Source organism: Scyliorhinus canicula, unplaced genomic scaffold, assembly GCF_902713615.1.
Source record: "Scyliorhinus canicula unplaced genomic scaffold, sScyCan1.1, whole genome shotgun sequence".
NCBI classification, from domain to species: domain Eukaryota; kingdom Metazoa; phylum Chordata; class Chondrichthyes; order Carcharhiniformes; family Scyliorhinidae; genus Scyliorhinus; species Scyliorhinus canicula.
The window spans coordinates 1-20,974 of NW_024056022.1; the positions used below are offsets into that span (position 1 = coordinate 1).

Below are 20,974 nucleotides of genomic sequence, written 5' to 3' on the forward strand. Positions count from 1 at the left end.
TGATATTCAGCAACGATAGGTTCTGATGAATCGAGTGACTCTGTCAGATCGCGATGTGACGTTTGGTTTGTGTTTCCCGTCTGTTAAACCTCCACTTCCAGTATCCTGTAAATTTACAGAAACCTCACGTCAGTTTAGGATATAAATTCACAACATTCTCTCCTCGCCAACTTTGATCAAATGTATTCCTGGAGGTTTGATCACATGACCTGGCCCCATCCTCCAGCCATTAATCGGTCAACAAATCCATCCTTGTGACACACTGCCTTCCTCGGCCAATTGGGAAGCAAAAGAACTCCTTACCCTACAGGACAGTGATTGACTGTCAGCCAAACAACCCTTATCCCATTTTCAATATTTTTCTATCTGCTGAAGATAAATGTTCAAAACAATCTTGTTTACTGTCTTGACATGAAAATTGCTTATTGTCACGAGTAGGCTTCAAATTAAGTTACTGTGAAAAGCCCCTAGTCACCACATTCCGGCGCCTGTTCAGGGAGGACTGGTACAGGAATTGAATCGTGCGCTGGCCTGCTTTCAAAGCCAGCAATTTAGCCCCTGTGCTAAATAGCCTCGCTTAATGATTTAATGATTAAGTCTTAACAATTTTCCAGAGACCGAGGTATGAATCTCATCAACGCAAAAGGTAAAATTTTAATTCACTGAAAGTCTAGTCGGCAGGGAGGAGAGTTGGTGCGAATCCGGGGAGGAAGCGCTTCGGGACAGTCAGTATAAATAACTTACCTCGGAGATTCACGGCCTAGTCGGCAGGGAGCGGAGTTGGCGCGAATCCAGGGAAGAGCAGCTTCGGGACAGTCAGTATAAATAACTCATCCCGGGGATTCACGGCCTAGTCGGCAGGGAGGTTAGTGCCAATCCGGGGAGAATGTTCAATGTTTCACATTCGGCTCTGGGGATTCTAAACCCCGACACTGACCTCTCACCTGACACCTCACAATGCCCGGGCAATGATTGACGGCAGCGCCGGACCAATCGGACGAGAGGGGGCTGGTCCGGGGGACCGGTCGTGAGTGACTGGTCCTCCAACCAATCAGCGTGAACGACGGGGCGGGACTGGGCTGAGTGAAGCATGCGCAGTGTGATTAATGGCGACGTTCGTTCTCGGATCCACAATTCGTGAAGGTGGGAATGGCGGGAAGGAGGGAGAGATGAATCAGGCACACTTAGACAAGTTAGACACACTTCGTGAACATGTTATTTGCACCGAAAATCCGGAAAAATAACCTACCGGTGCTTGGGGATCTGAGCGGAGGCCGCAGCTTTGTTACAGACGAGACTATGCGGCCGCCATCTTTAGTTGTGGCAGCGGTGCGCATGCGTACCCAACATCTTTATTGGGGGCTGCGAACAGCAGAGCGCATGCTCAGTCGTCGTCATTGTTGGGGGCAACATTTTTGAAACGTTTCTTCATGACAGAGTGTCCAGCAAACTGCTTCACTCTGAGTTACAAATTCCTATTTATGGGGCAGAATATTTGTCCAGGGGCCCAGGCTACAAACATCAGCTGCAGCCTGGGAGTGGGTGAAAGATCTTAAAAATCTGTTGGCCTGTATTTACCCCGGGCACTAGGACCCGGATGGGAACAGAAACCTTCAGGCCCCGCCCACCAGCTGCTGCGTCACCAAGACGCCAGCGCATGCGCTCTGCTTCCCCGGTGATCCAAGATGGCGGTTGTGAAGCAGGGCCTGGTCCCGGGAGAGAGAGCTGACCGGCGGTCATGTGACCTGAGGATCACCACACCTCAGGCAAGGGGCCAGGTTGGGAAGGCGGTGCCTTCAGGAATAACTGGGAAGGTGATGTTTGGTCAGTTGCTGCAGTCTGTGTAGTGAAGGTGCTGTCACAGTGGTGTGAGGTAAGGAAGTACAGGATTATCACCCAGCAATGATGAATTAAGGGGAATGAAAATCCAGCTCAGTCTGCTTTCAGATCGGAAAGGGACCTAAGGTGTGTCCTTAGAGCTGGTGAATGTTGTGGCTTTGCCAGTTTCTCTGTAAAGTCCTTCTCATTCATTCCCTCTCTTTACAGCACAGATAGAGGCCCTTTGGCCCATTCATAATAATCTTTAATATTAGTGTCACAAGTAGGCTGACATTAACACTGCAATGAAGTTGCTGTGAAAATCCCCCACTCGCCTGTTCAGGTACGCAGAGGAAGAATTCAAAATGTCAATTCATCTAACAAGCTCATCTTTCCGGACTGTTGGAAGAAATCGGAGCACTTGGAGGAAACCCACGCAGACATGGGGAGAAAAGTGCAGACGCCGAAGCCGGGAATCGACCCCAAGTCCCTGTTGCGTGAAGCAACAGTGCTAACCACTATGCTACCGTGCCGTCCAGAAGATTATTAGATTACTAATTCTGGATGAATTGTGTCCCAGGATGCTGTGGGAGGTGAGGGAGAGATTGCAGTGGCTCTTACCCAAAGATTTAACATAACATTCGGCCTGTGATCCATAGAATTAGAAGGTTAAGGTGTGATCTGATTGAAGTATTTAAGATATTAACAGGGAAAGACAGGGTAGATAAAGATAAACTATTTCCACTGGTTGGAGATTCCAAAAGTAGGGATCATTGTCTAAAAAATTAGGGCTTGACCGTTCAGGAGAGATGGAGTTCGGAAGAACTTCTTCACACACAGGGTGGGAGAAGTTTGAAACTCTTTCCCACAAACAGCAGGTGAAGTTGCATCAGTTGTTAAGTTTAAATCTGAGGTAGAGTTTTGTTAAGCAAAAGATATTAATGGATATGGAGTTAGATCACAGATCAGCCATGATCTCACTAAATGGCAGGACAGACTTGAGGGGCTGAATGGCCTACTCCTGTCCCTATGTGTATTTCTGTAATTCTGAAATACAGACAATAATATGACAATTATCCAACCTGCGCACACACCAGCGAGTTCACACTGGGGAGAGGCCAATTGATCTGCTCTCGTGGGGGAAAGGATTTTACTCGTTTATTCCCCTGCGGAGACACCAGCGAGTTCAACACTGGGAGGGAGACGCCGTCCACCTCTCCATGTGAGACAGGATTACATGTTTCATGCACCTCCTGTGACATTCAACAATTTCACCATCGATTACAGGGGTTTGATTCTGACTGTTATGTTTCTGCTCTACTGACTGGTGGTCAGTGGGGATAGGTGGAGGGTTTCTTTTTCTGCTGCGACTGACCGGTCTCACCACTTTTGCCTCCAGTGGGTTGATGCTCTTTGAGCCTTGTTGCTAATACCTGGCTTCACATTGCCCAAGGATCACAGAGTGAAGGGTGTTTGGAAGTTTGAAGATATTTCGTTTCCATTTCTGTTTGGAACCCCCAAAGCCTGCACCGTTGCCATGGAGATGGGCCCTGGTGGTTACATGGTCTTTTGTATAATTTATCTGGGTGTTGCTCACAGAAGAAAACTATCAGGGTATGAGGGGCAAGTTGTCTGAGGTGAACTGGGAAACTGATTGGCACAGGGAATACCTAATATTTAAGGAATTATTTCATATTTATCAGGGTGTCGGCTAGCTCAGTTGGCTGGATGGCTGGTTGGTGATGCACAGCAAGGCCAACAGTGAGGATTCAACTCCCGTACTGGCTGAGTTTATTCATGAATAAACTTCTCAACCAGGCCCCTCGCCTGAGGTGTACTGACCCTCGGGTTAAATCACCTCCAGTCAGCTCTCTCTCTGTCAAAGGGGAGAGCATCCTATGGTCCTCTGGGATTTTTGCAACTTTTATTTCACATAAATACAACAAAATAAATACAATAAATTCCTTTAAAGAATAAAAATCCAACAGGAAAAGTGATCCAACCTTGGCTAACAAGAAAAGTTAAAGATTCATGAGAGCCATTAGAATTCAGCAAAGGAGGATCAAGAAACTGATGAGAGCAAACTGGCGAGAAACATGAAAACCAACTGGAAAAGCTCTACAGGAATGTGAAAAGGAAAAGATTAGCAAAGACCAATGTGGGCCCATTCCTGGCAGAGACAGGAGAGTTTATAATGGGGAGTAAGGAAATGGCAGAGAAACTGAACAATGTGTGTCTGTCTTCACAGAGGAAGATACAGAAATTGTCCCCAAAACACCAGAGAACCAAGGGACTAGCAGAGATTTGTATTGGTGAAAAAGTAGTCCTGGAGACATGGGGTTGAAAGTGAATAAATCCCCAAATGCTGATGATCTACATCCTAGAGTGTTGAACGAGGTGGCTGCAGAGATCTCTATTCCGCATTCTAAATTCTCCTGACTCTATCTGGAACGGACAAACGTTTCCTTTTTACGTACCTATAGAAACCTTTACCACCGTCCATTTTTATGTAATTTGCTGTTTCACATTCATATTCTATTCTCCCTCGCTTTCTCAGTGTCTTGGTCCTTTGCTCTATTATAAAATTGTCCCAATCCTCAGGTTTATTCCTATTTCTGATAACTTTATCGGCCTTTTCTTTCAATCTTTTACAAAACTTCACTTCCTCTGGTAGTTAGTTCTCTGACCTTTTGGGGTTCTTGTGCTCTGAAGGAATGTAAACTGTGTAATAGTTATTGAAAGTCTATCCATTGGATGTGGACTGTCATACATTTTAATGTATTTACCCCAATCCACCTCAGCTAATTTGTCCCTTCAACCTTCATAATTTCCTTCAAACTTAATACCCTGGCTTCAGATTGGAATACCTCAGATTCAATATTCTGGTCACTCATCCTAAAGGCTGTTTTCAGCGCGATTATCAATTAGCCCTTTATCATTGCATAATATTAGATCTACAAAGCCTGTTCTCGAGTCAGTTCCTCAACTTACTGCTGTAGATTACACGTCCCTAACACACTCCAAAAACTTGTCCTCCACAGCATCAGTGTCCATTAGGTTAACCCAGTCTATATGCAGATTGAAGTCACCCATTCCTGTTTTACCCATGCTACATGCTTCTCTAATCTCCGATTAATACCATGTCCCACACAGCCCCTACTGTTTGGTGGCCTATAACAGCACTTACCAATGTTTCCTGACCCATGCTGTTTCTTGCCTCCACCCAAACATATTCCACGTTTTGTATTCCTGATCTGAGATCCACCCTTACTGATGTTCTGATGTCGTCCCTTATTATCCAAGCAACACCACCTCCCTTTCCTTTTTGCCTGCATCATAGAACATAGAACAGTACAGCACAGAACAGGCCCTTCGGCCCTCGATGTTGTGCCGAGCAATGATCACCCCACTTAAACCCCCGTAACCCGTATCCCAACAATCCCCCCATTAACCTTACACTACGGGCAATTTAGCATGGCCAATCCACCTAACCCGCACATCTTTGGACTGTGGGAGGAAACCGGAGCACCCGGAGGAAACCCACGCACACACAGGGAGGACGTGCAGACTCCACACAGACAGTGACCCAGCCGGGAATCGAACCTGGGACCCTGGAGCTGTGAAGCATTGATGCTAACCACCATGCTACCGTGAGGCCCCAAACTAAATCATCAGCAAACTAAGTGAGCATACCTTTGGTACTGTCATCAAAGTCATTGATATAAATTGTAAAGCACTGAGGCTCCAGCACTGACCCCTGTGACACATCACTCATTACATCTTGCCCACCAGAAAATGGCCTATTTGTGCCTACTCTTCATTTTTTTCTGGCAGCTGGCTAATCTTTCACTGTGAAAGACAGTTCTGGGATTCACGGCTGCCTGACTGTGAAAAGAACGCAAGTAAATCCTGGGGAATGACTCACTACTTCGGACTGATTCTGAAATTCAGTTTGACTTGCTGGGCAGAGTAACTATAATCGTGCAGTTCGAATTTAGATTGCGTAACTGTGGTTATGGTAGCACAGTGGTTAGCACTGGTGCTTCATAGCGCCAGGTTAAATTCCCAGTTGAGCCACTGTTCTACAGAGTCTGCATGTTCTCCCTGTGTCTGTGTGGGTTTCCTCCGGATGCTCCGGTTTCCTCCCACAAGTCCCGAAAAGTGTCCTTGTTAGATGAATTTGGCATCCGGAATTCTCCCTCTGTGTACTCAAACAGGTGCCGTACTGTGGCAACTAGGGGCTTTTCACAGTATCTTCATTGCAGTGTTAATGTCAGCCTACTTGTGACAATAATAAAGATTATTATTATTAAAAAAGAGCAAAGTTCTATGTGTAGGTTAAAGTACCTTTTAGTTTGTTTGTTGCATTAAAAGTCATAACACGTGAAGTCCCGCCGTGTGATTCTTTAATTTTTTGACTGGGAATTCAATTTTAAAAAAATAATTTGCTGACCTTTATGGAGGTCCTAAGCCACAAATTGCTTCCAATGTGCACCTTTCTGTCTCTATTGTCCGTGTCACTGACAGCCAGGTGATGGAGCTGAGGGCTGAATTTAGCTGAGAGTAAAGGAACCTGTGCACGAATAGAGAGGGGAAGATGCTGGAGGCCTGACTGGGAAATGGATCTCCAACTAATGGGGGGTTTTGGAGATCACGGTTTACATATAGAAAATCCCGGAGTTCCCCTCGGGGAAGTGTGTGTAAAGGTCACAATGTTACAGAAATTCAAGTAAACAGGTTACAAGGGGAAAGAATATAATGGAAATGTTTGCACTGAGCAAGAGAAAACTCTACGGCTACAAAAGTAAGAACGTTCTTGATTCTCATGATGGGGAATGTAGACAGATGGAGGCAACACAGAGAAGATCTGAATAACATTAATAAACTTTATTCAACAGTAATGACACTTACATTAAAACGAAGGACCTACAATACAAACAGGTTCTCAGAGGTCAGACTGAGGATAAGATTAGACATGGAGAGATAAATAATCTGAAAGGACAGACCGTGTATATTCTCAACACTGAGCCAGAGGGTCAGGAGATGAAATGAAAAATGAAAATCGCTTATTGTCACGAGTAGGCTTCAATGAAGTTACTGTGAAACGCCCCTAGTCGCCACATTCCGGCACCTGTCCGGGGAGGCTGTTACGGGAATTGAACCGTGCTGCTGGCCTGCTTGGTCTGCTTTAAAAGCCAGCGATTTAGCCCAGTGAGCTAACCAGCCCCTAAGGCTATTAAGATGGACTTAATACAAAGACATTAAGTTTTTAAGGAAGAGATGAGATATTCAGTTATAAACCATGAGAAACACGGTGACCATATCACACAGACTGACTAAAGAGCATGACATAATTTACCAAATGAATTAATGGGTTCATGTGTTCCACTTTGATAAATAAATAACCAGAATCTGTTGATAAGTTAAGAACACGTTACTAAAGTCAAAAAGAATCAATACACAAAAGCTCGGTGTTCCTGACCAGATCTACCTTCGAGCAGATTGATCAGAATAGAATAACGTGCTCACTGATCTTTCTGATGAGACCTCCCGTCAGTATCCAGTAATCTCACGGTCTCTGGAATGGGTTATGTGATAGAAATAAAAACATTAAACCAATGGCTCATTGTTTCTTATTTTCCGAGCTTGTATTAAGTGATATGGATAATTCGGTAAAAACACATGGTAGGGCAGCACGGTGGCCTAGTGGTTAGCACAACCGCCTCATGGCGCTGAGGTCCCAGGTTCGATCCCGGCTCTGGGTCACTGTCCGTGTGGAGTTTGCACATTCTCCCCGTGTTTGCGTGGGTTTCGTCCCCACGACCAAAAATGTGCAGAGTAGGCGGATTGGCCACACTAAATTGCCCCTTAATTGGAAAAAATAATTGGCTAATCTAAATTTATAAAAAAGAAAAAAAAACACATGGTATATTTAGTTTTTAGGGAGCAACACTACCAATTTGTAATGAATTCCAGGATCTCTGATCAATATGAATTCCATTATCAGAAACAGTGTTTCCAGGCAGCACACACACACCCTCTGTGCAGTGTGAACTTACTGATGAGTTAAAGGTTTAAACGACTGAGTGAATCCCTTCCCACTCAGAGCAGTGAACAGTCTCAGCCCAGTGCAAACTTTCATCAGGTCAGTTGAAACATTTCCACACATGGAGAAAGTAAATGACTGTCCAACAGCAGACTGTGTGACAGTGAATCCCTACACACACACACACACACACAGCAAGTGAATGACTGTCCAACAGCAGACTGTGTGACTGTGATACTCCCTACACACACACACACACACAGAGAGCAGATGGTTGGCCTCTCCCCAGTATGAATACACTGCTGTCTCAGAAGGGTGTATGTCTAATTGACTCTCCTCCCACACTCTGAGCATGAGATGGCCTCTTCCCAGAGTGAGTGCAATGGTGAACTGTGAGGTGAGATGTTTGCCTGAATCCAGTCCCACAGTGAGAGCGCCTGAACTCACTCACATCAGTGAACACGTCAATGGGAGATAAAGGTCCTCGTAAAGTTTACAGCACTTCCCGCAGTCTGGGCATTTAATAGGTCACTCATCAGTGTGAACTGCCTGATGTCTCACCAGGTTGGACAAGTGAGTAAATCCCATCCTACACTTGGAACAGGTGAATGGCCTCTCCCCAGTGTGAAGTCGCTGGTGGATCAGTAGGTAGGATGAATGAGTGAATTGTTTTCCACACACAGATCAACTGACTGGTTTCTCCCCAGTGTGAACTCGCTGGTGTATCCACAGTTGGAATGACTGAATAAATCCCTTCCCACACTCCGGGCAAGAGAATGGCCTCTCCGCAGTGTGAATGCACCGATGTATCCGCAGTTGGGATGACTGACTAAATCTCTTCCCACATTCAGAGCAGGTGAATGGCGTCTCCCCAGTCTGAATTCTCTGGTGTCTGAAGGCGGGATGCAATACTGAATCCTTTCCCACATTCAGAGCAGGTGAATGGCCTCTGCCCAGTCAGAATTCTCTGGTGTCTGAAGGCACGATGCGATACTGAATCCTTTCCCACATTCAGAGTAAGTGAATGGACTCTCGGCAGTGTGACTGTGATGTACAGTGAGGTCAGATGAATGCCTAAACCTACTGTCACAGTGAGAGCACTTGAACCGTCTCTCAGCAGTGTGAACAAGTTGGTGGGATATCAGGGCTCCAGTGGGCAGCACAGTAGCATAATGGCTACCACTACAGCTTCACAGCGCCAGGATCCCAGGTTCGATTCCCAGCTCGGGTCACTGTCTGTGCGGCGTCTGCACGTTCTCTCCGTGTCTGCATGGGTTTCCTCAGGGTGCTCCGGTTTCCTCCCACAAGTCCCATTAGGTACTTTGGACTGTCTGAATTTTCCCTCATTATACCCGACCAGGCGCTGGAATGTAGCGACTCGGGGCTTTACACAGTAACTTCATTGCAGTGTTAATGTAAGCCCACTTGTGACAATAAGGATTATTAAAGAATTCCCACAATCTGGACATTTAAAAGGTCTCACCAGTGTGAACCTTCTGGTGTGTCAGCAAGTGTGATGAACAAATGAATCCCTTCCCACACTCAGAGCAGGTGAACGGCCTCTCTCAGTGTGAGTGCCCTGATGTACAGTAAGGTCAGATGATCGTTTGAAGCCAGTCCCAATGGGAGAGCAGCTGAATGATCCTTCATCAGTGTGAATACATTGACGGGACTTCAGTTCCCAGGAGCTTCAACAGTACTTCTCACAGCCCAGGCATTTAACGGTCTCTCATCAGTGTGAATCCGCTGGTGTCTCAGCAGGTTGGATGACTGAGTGAATCCTTTCCCACAATGAGGGCAGGTGAATGGCTTCTCTCTAGTGTGAATTCTCTGGTGAACCAGCATAGCTGATGCACAAGTGAACCCCTTCCCACACTTGGAGCAAGTGAATGGCCTCTCCCCAGTGTGAATGCGTTGGTGTATCCGCAGTTGGGATGGGGTAATAAATCCTTTCATACAGTTAGAGCAGGTGAATGGTCTCTCCCCGGTGTGAACTCGCTGGTGTTGAGTGAGGTTAAATGATCGCCTGAACCCAGTCCCGCAGTGAGAGCATCTGAACGGTCTCTCGTCAGTGTGAACACGTTGATGGGACTTGAGATCCCCAGAACTTTTATAGCACTTCCCGCACTCTGGGCATTGAAACGGTCTCTCATCAGTGTGAATCCGCTGGTGTCTCAGCAGGTTGGATGACTGAATGAATCCTTTCCCACACTGAGAGCAGGTGAACGGTCTCTCCCCAGTGTGACTGCGCTGATGTTTTAACAGGTCAGATGATTGTCTGAATCCTCGTCCACACACAGAACATGTGAACGGTTTCTCCTCACTGTGAACAGTGCTTTTCTCTTCCATGTTCAAAATCTGATGATATTCAGGTGATGATAAATTGCCGACTTTTCCAATGTCCTGTGTAACTGATTTAAAACAGAAAAAAGGGAGTGAGAGAGAACCCACAAAAACACAAAGAGAGAGAGCGACGTGGAGCAGCAGGGTTGAAGGGGATGAAGTTTATATAGCTACAACTCGACAAAAGTCTGCCAACCCTCAACATGTACCACCAAAAGGACTGGGATAGCAGGTATATATTAATAATAATAATCTTCCATGTTGAACATCATCATCTTCTCGTTCCCCTCCAAGTAACATACCGTCCTGACTAATCAGATATCCAGCACTAGATAAGCAGAAATTTCCTCTCAATTTAATTATTGACAAAACTGAAGCCTTGTCTTCAGTCCCAGCTATAAACTCCACTCCCTCACCAGTGGCTCCATCCCTCTCCCTGGGAACTGTCTGAATCAGACGGTTCACAACCTCAGTGTCATCTTTCACCTAAATATGGGTTTCCAACCACATCATAACCAAGACCGTTTATTTCCACCTCAGTGGTTGTCTCTCTCTCGCTGTGTAATCTCCTCCCTGCCCTTGACTCACTCTCATCTCCTCCCTGCCCTTGATTCACTCTCTCTCTCTTGTCTCCTCCCTGCTCTTGTCTTGCTCTTGTAGAGAGCTAGCACAGGCAAGACAGCCTGAATGGCCCCGGCCCCTGTCTGTATTGTAATCACTCAATGATACAATGAAAAAAGACTTACACTGGAGGCCATGGACCAGATTCTGCCTCCAGACCCACCCTGCTATAAACTGGCTCTTAATTGGTCTGTCTGTGTTTCCATGAGCAACGTTTGCAATAAAAAATCAAAATACTGCAGCTGCTGGAAAGCTGAAATAAAAAGAGGAAATGCTGGAAACACTCAGCAGGATCTGTGGGGAGGGAAACAGATTTCACATTTTCATTTTGTGCAGAATGAACTCCAGGTAATAAAAATCGTCAATATAAGCTCAGAAGTGGAAGAGAAATGCATTACGCCTCAGGAAAAAACAATTCCTGACTCTGAAAGGTGCAGTGAGATGGTCGGAGGATAAGCAGTGATGGAAACCTCAATTAGGATTGGTCAGTGGAAGTACAATAACATTAAAAAAAGTAATAATTTACAGGATGCTGGTTAGGCCAGCATTTATTGTCCATCCTAAGATGCCCTTCAGAAGATGGTGCTGAGTTGCCTTCTTGAACCGTTGCAGGTCTGGGCATGTAGGTACATTCACTGTGCTGTTAGGGAGGTGGTTCCAGGATGTTGCCCCAGCGACAGGAGGAGCGGCGTTATATTTCCAGCTCAGGGTGGTGAGTGACTTGGAGGGAAGCCCCCAGGTGGTGAGGTTCCCAGGTAACTGCTACTCTTGTCCTTCTAGATGGTAGCGGTCGTGGGTTTGGAATGTGTTGTCTAAAGAACCTTGGTGAGTTACTGCAGTGCATCTTGTAGATGGTACACATGGCTGCCACTGTTAGTCGGTGGTGGAGGGTTTCAATGTTTGTGGAAGGGGGGGGGGAATCAAGCGGGGCTGCTTTGTCCTGGATGGTGTAGACCTTCTTTAGTGTTTTTAGAACTGCACTCAGCCAGGCAAGTGGAGAGTATTCCATTACAGTCCTGACTTGTGCCCGACAGGTGATGGACAGGCTTTTAGGGGAGTCAGGTGGTGAGTTACTCACTGTAGGATTCCTAGCCTTTGACCTGCCCTGGTAGCCACAGTATTAATGTGGCTAGTCCAGTTCAGTTTCTGATCAATGGAACCATGCTAAATATATTTAAAATGTTAAACTCATTCATTACTGGAGACAGAGAACAATGGTGGAAGGTGATCAGGGAGAGCAGGGGTGAAGCAGATGGAGATGGATTCAGGCCCAGAGTAAAGAACAGACCCACAAATCTTTGGAGGCTTGGAGCACGCTGTCCCAGGAGGGAGAGAGATCCAGAGAGCAGAATTCACTTATTTTCCTTTACTTCTCTACTTATCATCTGGGTCCCTGCAAACAAGGGAAATGGAGGGTCAAATTCCCCAGATCAAAGGCTAATGCTGTTTGATGGACATGTTGTCTCCATTCTGAACAATAGGGAACAACCTCCTCCCAGTCATTCAAAATTTTGCCCCTTACACTGATGGCGGCCGGACATGCGCCTTGCTGCATCTTGCCCACCAGAAAGATTGAGCTTCCAGTCTTCGGGTAAACATTCTCCAAGGCGGCCTTCAAAACACACGACAACAAGGACGGCATGTGGCACAGTGGTTAGCACTGGGACCTTGGCGCTGAGGACCCGGGTTTGAATCCTGGCGCTGAGTCACTGTCGGTGTGCAGTTTGCGTGGGTTCCCCCCACAACCCAAAGATGTGCAGGTTAGGTGGATTGGCCACACTAAATTGCCCCTTAATTGAAAAAAAAAATTGGATACTCTAAATTTCTTTTTTAAAAGACACAGACAACCCAGAATTGCCAAGCAGAAACTGGTCGTCAAACTCTGCTCGCGTGAGGCCTGCCTGAACCGGGATCTCGGGTTCATATCACATTACATGTAACCCCTACCATACTGCCTGGGTTTACATAATCTACTCACTGTCCTGGTTTGAGACAATTCACACCTCGATTACTGTGATTATCCCTCACTCCACTCACTGCGTTCCTATAGTATAGACTCACATTCCAGCTGTAATTATCTGGCAATTGTGTCTCTGCCTATCTACGCTGTGCCTGTGAACCTGCCTCCACTTCACCTGAGGAAGGAGCAGCGCTCCGAAAGCTTGTGATTTCCAATAAACCTGTTGGACTTTACCCTGGGTTTGTGAGACTTCACCCTGGGCTCACCCCAGCCCAGAGGCGGCATCTCCACCCCACCAGAAAGGTGGCGTCAACTAAGGCCTATCACGAGAAGTTGTGGCTCTGTTCGGTGCAAATATGGGGACTGAGAAGTTATTTCTCATGGTTTCAGCTTGAAAAGCATGTTTGATGCCTTTCCACCAACCTGGCAGATCTGTCCTCCCGGAGCACCGCCAACTCCCCCGGCACCGACCGCGGACCCGAGACAGCTCAGCTGTCTCTGATTGTCTCTTGTCTCATTGTCTCTGATTGGCTGGAGGACCGGCCTTGTCCACACGGTCCTCCAGCCCCGTCCCCACTTTCTATTGGTCGCGATCCGCCGTCAATCATTCCCAGGGAGCTGGAGCATGCGTGGTGCAGCTGCTAGGGCTGAACATTATTGCGCATGTGCGGGGCCGAGGCCTTTGGCGGAAGGAGCCGGAGAAGCGGAGTCAGCGTCAGGCGGTGGGTGGGAGGATTTGGAAACACTTTGTGGATCCGCAAACCCTTCACCATCATTGTCAGCTCCCTGGTTGCAGCTGCGGAGCTAAGATCAATGAGGACTCTGATCTCTGGCAAGGAAGGAAATTCCCAGACAGCAGTGGAAGCTGCTTCATTAAATATATTCAAGGCTCAGTTAGATACAAAAGGGAGTTGAGGGTTATGGGTGACAGGAAGAAAATGAAGTTTAAGGTCACAATCCGATCAGCCATGATCTTATTAAATAGAAGAGCAGGATTGATGGGCCGAATGGCCGACTCCTGCTCCTGATGTTCTTAAGATCTCTCCGTCGAGAACAGGAAATGCTGTGCAGATCTGTCCATCAGCATGAGTTAGCTCCTTCAGGAGAATAGGGAGGGTGTATCTTCGATGCAGCAGAGTGAGAATGGAGGGAGTGAGTATATGTGTGGGGGTGGGGGAGTGAGTATATGTGTGGGGGTGGGGGAGTGAGTATATGTGTGGGGGTGGGGGAGTGAGTATATGTGTGGGGGTGGGGGAGTGAGTATATGTGTGGGGGTGGGGGAGTGAGTGTGTGTGGGGGTGGGGGAGTGAGTGTATGTGTGGGGGTGGGGGAGTGTGTATGGAGGGAGCCAGTGTGTGGGGGGCGAGTGTGGGGTGAGGTAGGGAGGGAGCAGGGGATGGAAATTCAGAGGTTTGGGCGAATGAGAAAGCAAGTTCCACAGAAACTAAAATTCTCTGTTCTGAATTTCTGAGCTGTACTAAGTGATGACATTTATAAACTCTTTCAACAGGATATCAAAAGGAGACGATTTGCTGCAATGAAATCTCAAACCAAACTTCACATCAAGATCTGACAGTCAATCGATTCGTTAGGACAGGAAAACCATCGGCCATTTTACCATCAGTGTGACCCGCACCATGGGGAATCCGTGGAAATGTGGGGATTGTGGGAAGGAATTCACTTTCCCATCTCGGCTGGAAACCCATCGACGCACTCACACCGGGGAGAGACCGTTCATCTGTTCTCAGTGCGAGAAGGGATTTAGAACTTTATCCAACCTGCGGACACACCAGCGAGTTCACAGCGAGGTGACACCGTTCATCTGCTCCGAGTGTGGGAAAGGATTTACTACTTCACCCGGCCTACGCAAACACCAGCAAGTTCACACTGGGGAGAAACCGTTTACCTGCTCCATGTGTTTGAAGGCATTCGGATGTCAATACAACCTGCAGAGACACCAGCAAGTTCACACTGGGGAGAGACCATTCACTTGCTCCGTGTGTGGGAAGCGATTCGTTGACTCATCCAGCCTGCTTGCACACTTGCGTGTTCACACTGGGGAGAGGCCATTCACCTGTTCTGACTGTGGGAAGGGATTCACTCAGTTATCCAGCCTGCAGAGACACCAGCGAGTTCACACTGGGGAGAGACCATTCACCTGCACTGTGTGTGGGAAGGGATTTGGAGATCCATCCAGTCTAGTCAGACACTGGCGAGTCCACACTGGGGAGAAGCCATTCACCTGCTCCTTGTGTGGGAAGGGATTCATTCAGTTATCCAACCTGCAAAAACACCAGCGAGTTCACACTGGGGAAAGACCATTCATCTGCTCTGTGTGTGGGAAGAGATTTACCAATTCATCCAACTTGCTAACACACCAGCGACTTCACACTGATGAGAAGCCGTTTATCTGCTCCGTGTGTGGGAAAGGATTTAAACGTACAGCCCACCTTCAGATACACCAGCGAGTTCACAAGTCATTACAGGAGTTGGATTCTGCTGTTGTTGCTGCTGTTAATCACATCCAGGACTGACCCATGTTCATTCTGACAGTTAGTGCTGTTAGAGTCGGAGGGTTTGTTTCTGTTGCACTGGCTGGTGTCTGAATTTTCATTCCAGTGACTGAATCTCTGAGTGAGGGCACATTTTCACTGAAATGGTTCACAGAAGCAGATGTAATGTATTAATTTTATCTTGCACAGTTGTGATGAATGTTTATTATATTAAATATATTGTATTGTAGGGACATAGGAACCGGAGTAGGCCATTCAGCCCCTCAAACCTTTCCCGCCATTCAATGAGATCATGGCTGATCTGTGGCCTATCCTCATGTACCTGCCTTTGGCCCATGTCCCTGAATACCTTTGCTTAACACAAATCTATCTATCTCTGATTTAAAATGAACAACTGTTCTAGCTTCAACTTCAGTCTGTGGGAGAGTTCCAAACCTCTCCCATCCTTTTTATAAAGAAGTCCTTCCTTTTTATGAAGAAGTGCTTCCTAACGTCTCTCCTGAAAGGTCTGGCCTTAATTTTCAGAGTATGCCCCTAGTTTTAGAGTCTCCAACCAATGAAAATAGTTAACCTTTATCAACCTTATCTTCTCCTGTTAATACCTGCGAGACTTTGATCAGATCATCCCTTAACCTTCTAAATTTCAGTGAAAACAGGTTTAATTTGTGTAATCCCTCTTTGCACCTTAACCCTTATAGTCAAGGTATCATTTTTGTAAATCCCTGTTGCACTCCCTCCAAGGTCCATATATCCTTTCTAAAGTGTGAGGCCCAGAACCGCTCATAGTGAATCCAAGTGGGGTCTAACCAGGGTTTTTAAACCAGCGTATTGTATAGCTGCAGCATAACCTCTGTGTCGTTATGATATAATCCTCGAGATATGAATGCTAGCATTCCGTTAGCCTTTTTTAAAATAAATTTAGTGTACCCAATCATTTTTCCAATTAAGGGGCAATTTAGCGTGGCCAATCCACCTACTCTGCACGTTTTTGGGTTGTGGGGGCGAAACCCACGCAGACACGGGGAGAATGTGCAAACTCCACACGGACAGTGACCCAGAGCCGGGATCGAACCTGGGACCTCAGCGCCGTGAGGCGGTTGTGCTAACCACTAGGCCACCGTGCTGCCCTCCGTTAGCCTTTTTGATTATTTTCTGCACTTGTTTGTGGTATTTCACAGATTGTGCACCTGAGCTCCAAAGTCCCTTTGGACATCCACTGTACTTAGCCTCTTCCCATTCAGAAAGTACCCTGCTCGGGGCGGCACAGTGGTTAGCACTGCTGCATCACAGCGCCAGGGACCCGGATTTGATTCCGATCTTGGGTGACAGATTATGTGGATTTTGTACGCTCGCCCCATGACTGCGTGGGTTTCCTCCGGGTGCTCTGATTTCCTACCAGTCGGCAGAGGTGCAGGTTAGGTGGATTTGCCATTCTAAATTACCCCTTCCTGTCCAACAGTTAGGTAGGGTTATGGGAATCGGGTGGGGGAGTGGGCCTCGGTGGGCTGCTTTTTGGAGGTTCGGTGCATACTCGATGTACCAAGATGTGTAGGTTAGGTAAGGAGTTATTGGGACAGGGGAGTGGGGATGGTGCAGACTCGATAGACTGAATGGCTTCCTTCTGCACTGTAGGGATCCTATGATTCGAACCTTTTTTTGGTTCAAAATGAACAACCTCCCACTTGCTAACATTGAATTCCATCTGCCACAATTTTGCCCATTCTCCTAGTCTGTCAAAATCTTCTTGCAATTTTATGCTATCGTCTAGACCAGTGGTTCTCAACCAGGGTCCACATGGAACATGTGGGGTCCATGTAACATTACTAGGGGGTCCACACAAAAAAAATACCGAATTGGGGGTCCACGGTGATATTTTAGTGGTCCATGGAGCAATTCTACTTCAGAACAATTGTTATTACTGAGAATCAAGTAGATGAAAAAAATGTTTGTTTTCATGATGAATATTCACCTTTCTCTCTCTCTCTCTCTCTTTAACACAGTAATCACTAGAAACTGTGTATATTTGATATGAATTGGTTATTTTAAGAGTAATTTAATTCAATTTAGTAAGTTAAAAGATTTTTTCATTATTTTTCATATTAGAATAAGTTTGGCAACGTGCGAAAATACCGCTAATCCGTTTCCAACCCTCACGGTAAGGTAGATGGACTTTAGGATTAGTTTACCACGCATATAAGAAGCTTTTCTTTCTGTGGAATGGCTATGGGGCTCCACAAAAAAAGATTAAGAGGAAAAGGGGTCCATGGGTTAAAAAAGGTTGAGAACTGCTGGTCTAGACTGTCTACAATGCCACCTAACTTTGTATCATCTGCAGATTTCGATATATGACTTTCTATGCCATCATCCAAGTCGTTCATGAATAATGTGACTAATTGAGGTCCCAACACATATCCCTGTGATACACCACTCGTCACATCCTACCAATTAGAGTACTTCCCATTATCCCCCTCTGTCACCTGCCACTCAACCAATTCCTAACCATGTTAATAATTTTCCCACAACTCCATGGGCTTTCACTTCAGTTAACAGACTCTTATGTGGGACTTGGTCAAATGCCTCTGGCAGTCCAAGTTAATAACATCAATAGACATTCTCCTGTCCACTGGCTCATTCACCTCTTCAAAATATTCACTGAGATTTGTCAGCATAACCTTCCCTTCACCAATCCATGTTGACTCTCCCTGATCGATCAAAATCCTTCGAGCTGTTTAGTTACCCCTCTCCCTGAGTATAGAATCCGGAGATTTCCCACCATAGATGTTAGGCTAACCAGTCTGTAATTCCCTGGTTTCCCCCTTTGAATCTAGGGAACTCTGAAAGTTTATAGTTCGGGCATCTACTATGTGCCTCCCGACTTCCTTTAACACCCTCGGATGGAACCCGTCAGGTCCTGGGGATTTGTCACTCTTTAGTGCCATTAATTTCCTAGTTACTGATGCTATACTTGTGTTAATTGTATTCAGTCCCTGTCCTCTATCGACTATTAACTTTTTCGGGACTTCCGGCAAGTTATCGCTCTTTTCAACTGTAAACACTGAGGCAAAGTAATTGTTCAACATGTCTGCCATTTCCCCATTATCACTGACAATATCCCCATTTTCAGCTTTTATTGTGCCTCCTTTCATAATCCTGTTTAGAAGCTCTTATAAGCTGCTTTACTGGTCTTTGTATCTATCCCATTTGTCCTGATCTGTGCATGTTTTGCATCATGTTGTGCATTTTTGTACGCCCTCACTTTTAGTTTTATGCTGCCCCTAACATCTTTAGTTGTTCGGGACTATTTTCTTTGTGTGAAGAGGAGCCTTTTCCTCTGAGGGATATATACTCACTCTATATCTCATGAAATGTTTTTTAAAATATTCTCCACTGATCTTCAGTTGTTAATGAGATGTTCCCAGTTTACCGTGGATGGTCTCTGTTTCATTCCGTTAAAGTCAGCCTCACCCAAGTCTAAAATTCTCGTATCTGAATCATGCTTTTCACTTTCAAACGCTACATTGAATTCAGTCATGTTATGATCACTATTTGATAAATGCTCGCGCACACTTAAGTCTACTAATTAAATTTGATTCATTAATCAGATCTAAATCTAATATTTCCTGTCCCCTTGTTACATCTGGAACATATTGCTGTAGGAAACTATCCTGGACACATTCCAGAAATTCCCTACCTTTCTGACAGCTGCTTGTCTGCCTCTCCCAATCTATGTGTCGGTTAAAATCCCCAATTAATACGACTCTGCCTTTGTTACAAAATGCCTAATTTCTGCATTTATATAATCCAACACCTCAGGACTGCTATCTGGGTGTCGATACACAACACCCATTACAGTTTTCGAACATTTTCTGTTCCTCAGTTCCACCCATATGGTCTCCACATTATATTTTCCCCTCATTTTATCCGCCCTCATCATTGACATGGTAGTATTTCTTTTTTTTTTAAATTAAGAGAACCCAATTTTTTTTTCCAATTAAGGGGCAATTTAGCATGGACAATCCACCTACCCAGCACATCTTTGGGTTGTGGGGACAAAACCCATGCAAACACGGGAAGAATTCGCAAACATGGACAGTAACCCACAGCCGGGATTGAACCTGTGTCATCAACGTGTGAGGCAGCAGTGCTAACCACTGTGCCACCGTGCTGAGGTGATAGGATTTCTATTCAGTAAGGCTACTACACACCCTTGGCCATCTTCCCTGTCCCTCCTGTAAACTTTATGACCAGGTGTATTTAGTTCCCAGTCCTGACCACCCGGAAGCCATGTCTCCATAATAGCTACTGCTGTGGAGGTCAAATCACTGAGTGTCTTTAAGACAGAGTTAGAACTGGGCAGCACGGTGGCACAATGGTTAGCATTGCTGCCTCACGGCGCCGAGGTCCCAGATTCAATCTCGGCTCTGGGTCACTGTCTGTGTGGAGTTCGCACATTCTCCCCGTGTTTGCATGGGTTTCGCCCCCACAACCCAAAGATGTGCTGATTAGGTGGATTGGCCACGCTAAATTGCCCCTTAATTGGAAAAAAAATAATTGGGTACTCTAAAATTAAAAAAAAAAGATAGGTTCATGAATACAGTAGTAAGAGGATCAGCGTTATGGGGAGAAGGCAGGAGAATGGGGATGAGAATCATATCAGCCATGATTGAATGGTGGAGCAGACTCGATGGGCTGAATGGCCTAATTCTGCTCCTCTGTCTTTAGGTCTTCTGGTCTATTTGCATTCGTGCCTTCATCTCATCTAGTTTATTCCTCACACTCCGTGCATTAGTTTATAAACTCTGACTTGGGCTTTTCCCCCAACCTGTCTCTCAGCACTGATGCTTTATTTGTTTATTATTTATCTCTTCTGGTTTAACCAATATACTTCTTGTAGTTTTGCCGTTAAGCTACAGCTCATGAAGTTGCTTCCTGACTATTTCTTTTCATCTCTGCCCTGCTACTTGTTTTTGTAACTATATTGACCATGAAATGGAACCCCTCATTCCCACACCCCTCCTTTAGCCACGTGTTTACTTCCCTAATTTTCTCATTTCTATGCCAATTTGCACTTGGCCCTGATAATTTATCTGTTGCAGTTAGTAATATTTTTAAAATTCCTGGTTTTACAGGCAGGTGTGTCTGCAAAAGTTGCGATTAGGATGTTGTGTAAGTGGGAGAATCATTGATTCCAACCATTTAATTGTCTCCCTATAGAGGGCAAATGGAATTTTGTTTGTAGAAAGAAGGTTCCCTGGGGTTTAGATAACTGAGGGTGTTTAGCCTCAGTAAGATGGTCATAAGACAGTTAGTGGGGGTGAGATGATGTAATTAATGGTTGGAGCCAAGCAGTTTAGCTTTAAGTCTGCCAAAGACAGAAGGACTTGCAGGTTGTGCCTGAAGGGGTCTCTCGCCTTTGGTGAAACAACTCTTTACACAGAGGACAGCAATTATCCCTGTGTTTGCTAACTTTATTTACAAGTGGCTTTTCACCTGTCATGGGCTTTGCTTAGTTGGCGAATAAGAAGATATAAGGTAGTAATTACAAATTGTTTAACTGTTAATTGTAAATTATTTTCTGCAATGTCAGTATAGTTGGTACTGTGTTCCTAATAAAGTTTGTTTTAATATAAAAGATCGCTGTTAGTCAGTGGAATCACTCCTGGGGTGAAGTAT

At 45.7% G+C, this 20,974-nt stretch overlaps 1 protein-coding gene across 5 annotated transcripts; it reads left to right on the top strand.

The window, feature by feature from the left end:
- Nucleotides 1-1,679: 1,679 nt before the first annotated feature.
- LOC119961639 (gastrula zinc finger protein XlCGF7.1-like) lies at nt 1,680-15,663 on the top strand. Of its 5 annotated transcripts, none has more exons than XR_005459699.1 (2): nt 1,680-1,873; nt 4,067-5,240. XR_005459699.1 is itself a non-coding variant. In XM_038788926.1 (2 exons), exon 2 carries the CDS (start codon nt 14,426-14,428, stop codon nt 15,320-15,322), a length of 897 nt encoding a protein of 298 aa, XP_038644854.1. In that variant the 5' UTR covers nt 1,680-1,873; nt 14,299-14,425; the 3' UTR covers nt 15,323-15,663. The 5 variants fall into 5 exon arrangements, 3 of the variants coding, with proteins under 3 accessions (XP_038644854.1, XP_038644855.1, XP_038644856.1); XR_005459700.1 differs by having other exon boundaries at nt 1,680-1,824; XM_038788926.1 differs by lacking the exon at nt 4,067-5,240 and adding an exon at nt 14,299-15,663.
- Nucleotides 15,664-20,974: the final 5,311 nt, after the last annotated feature.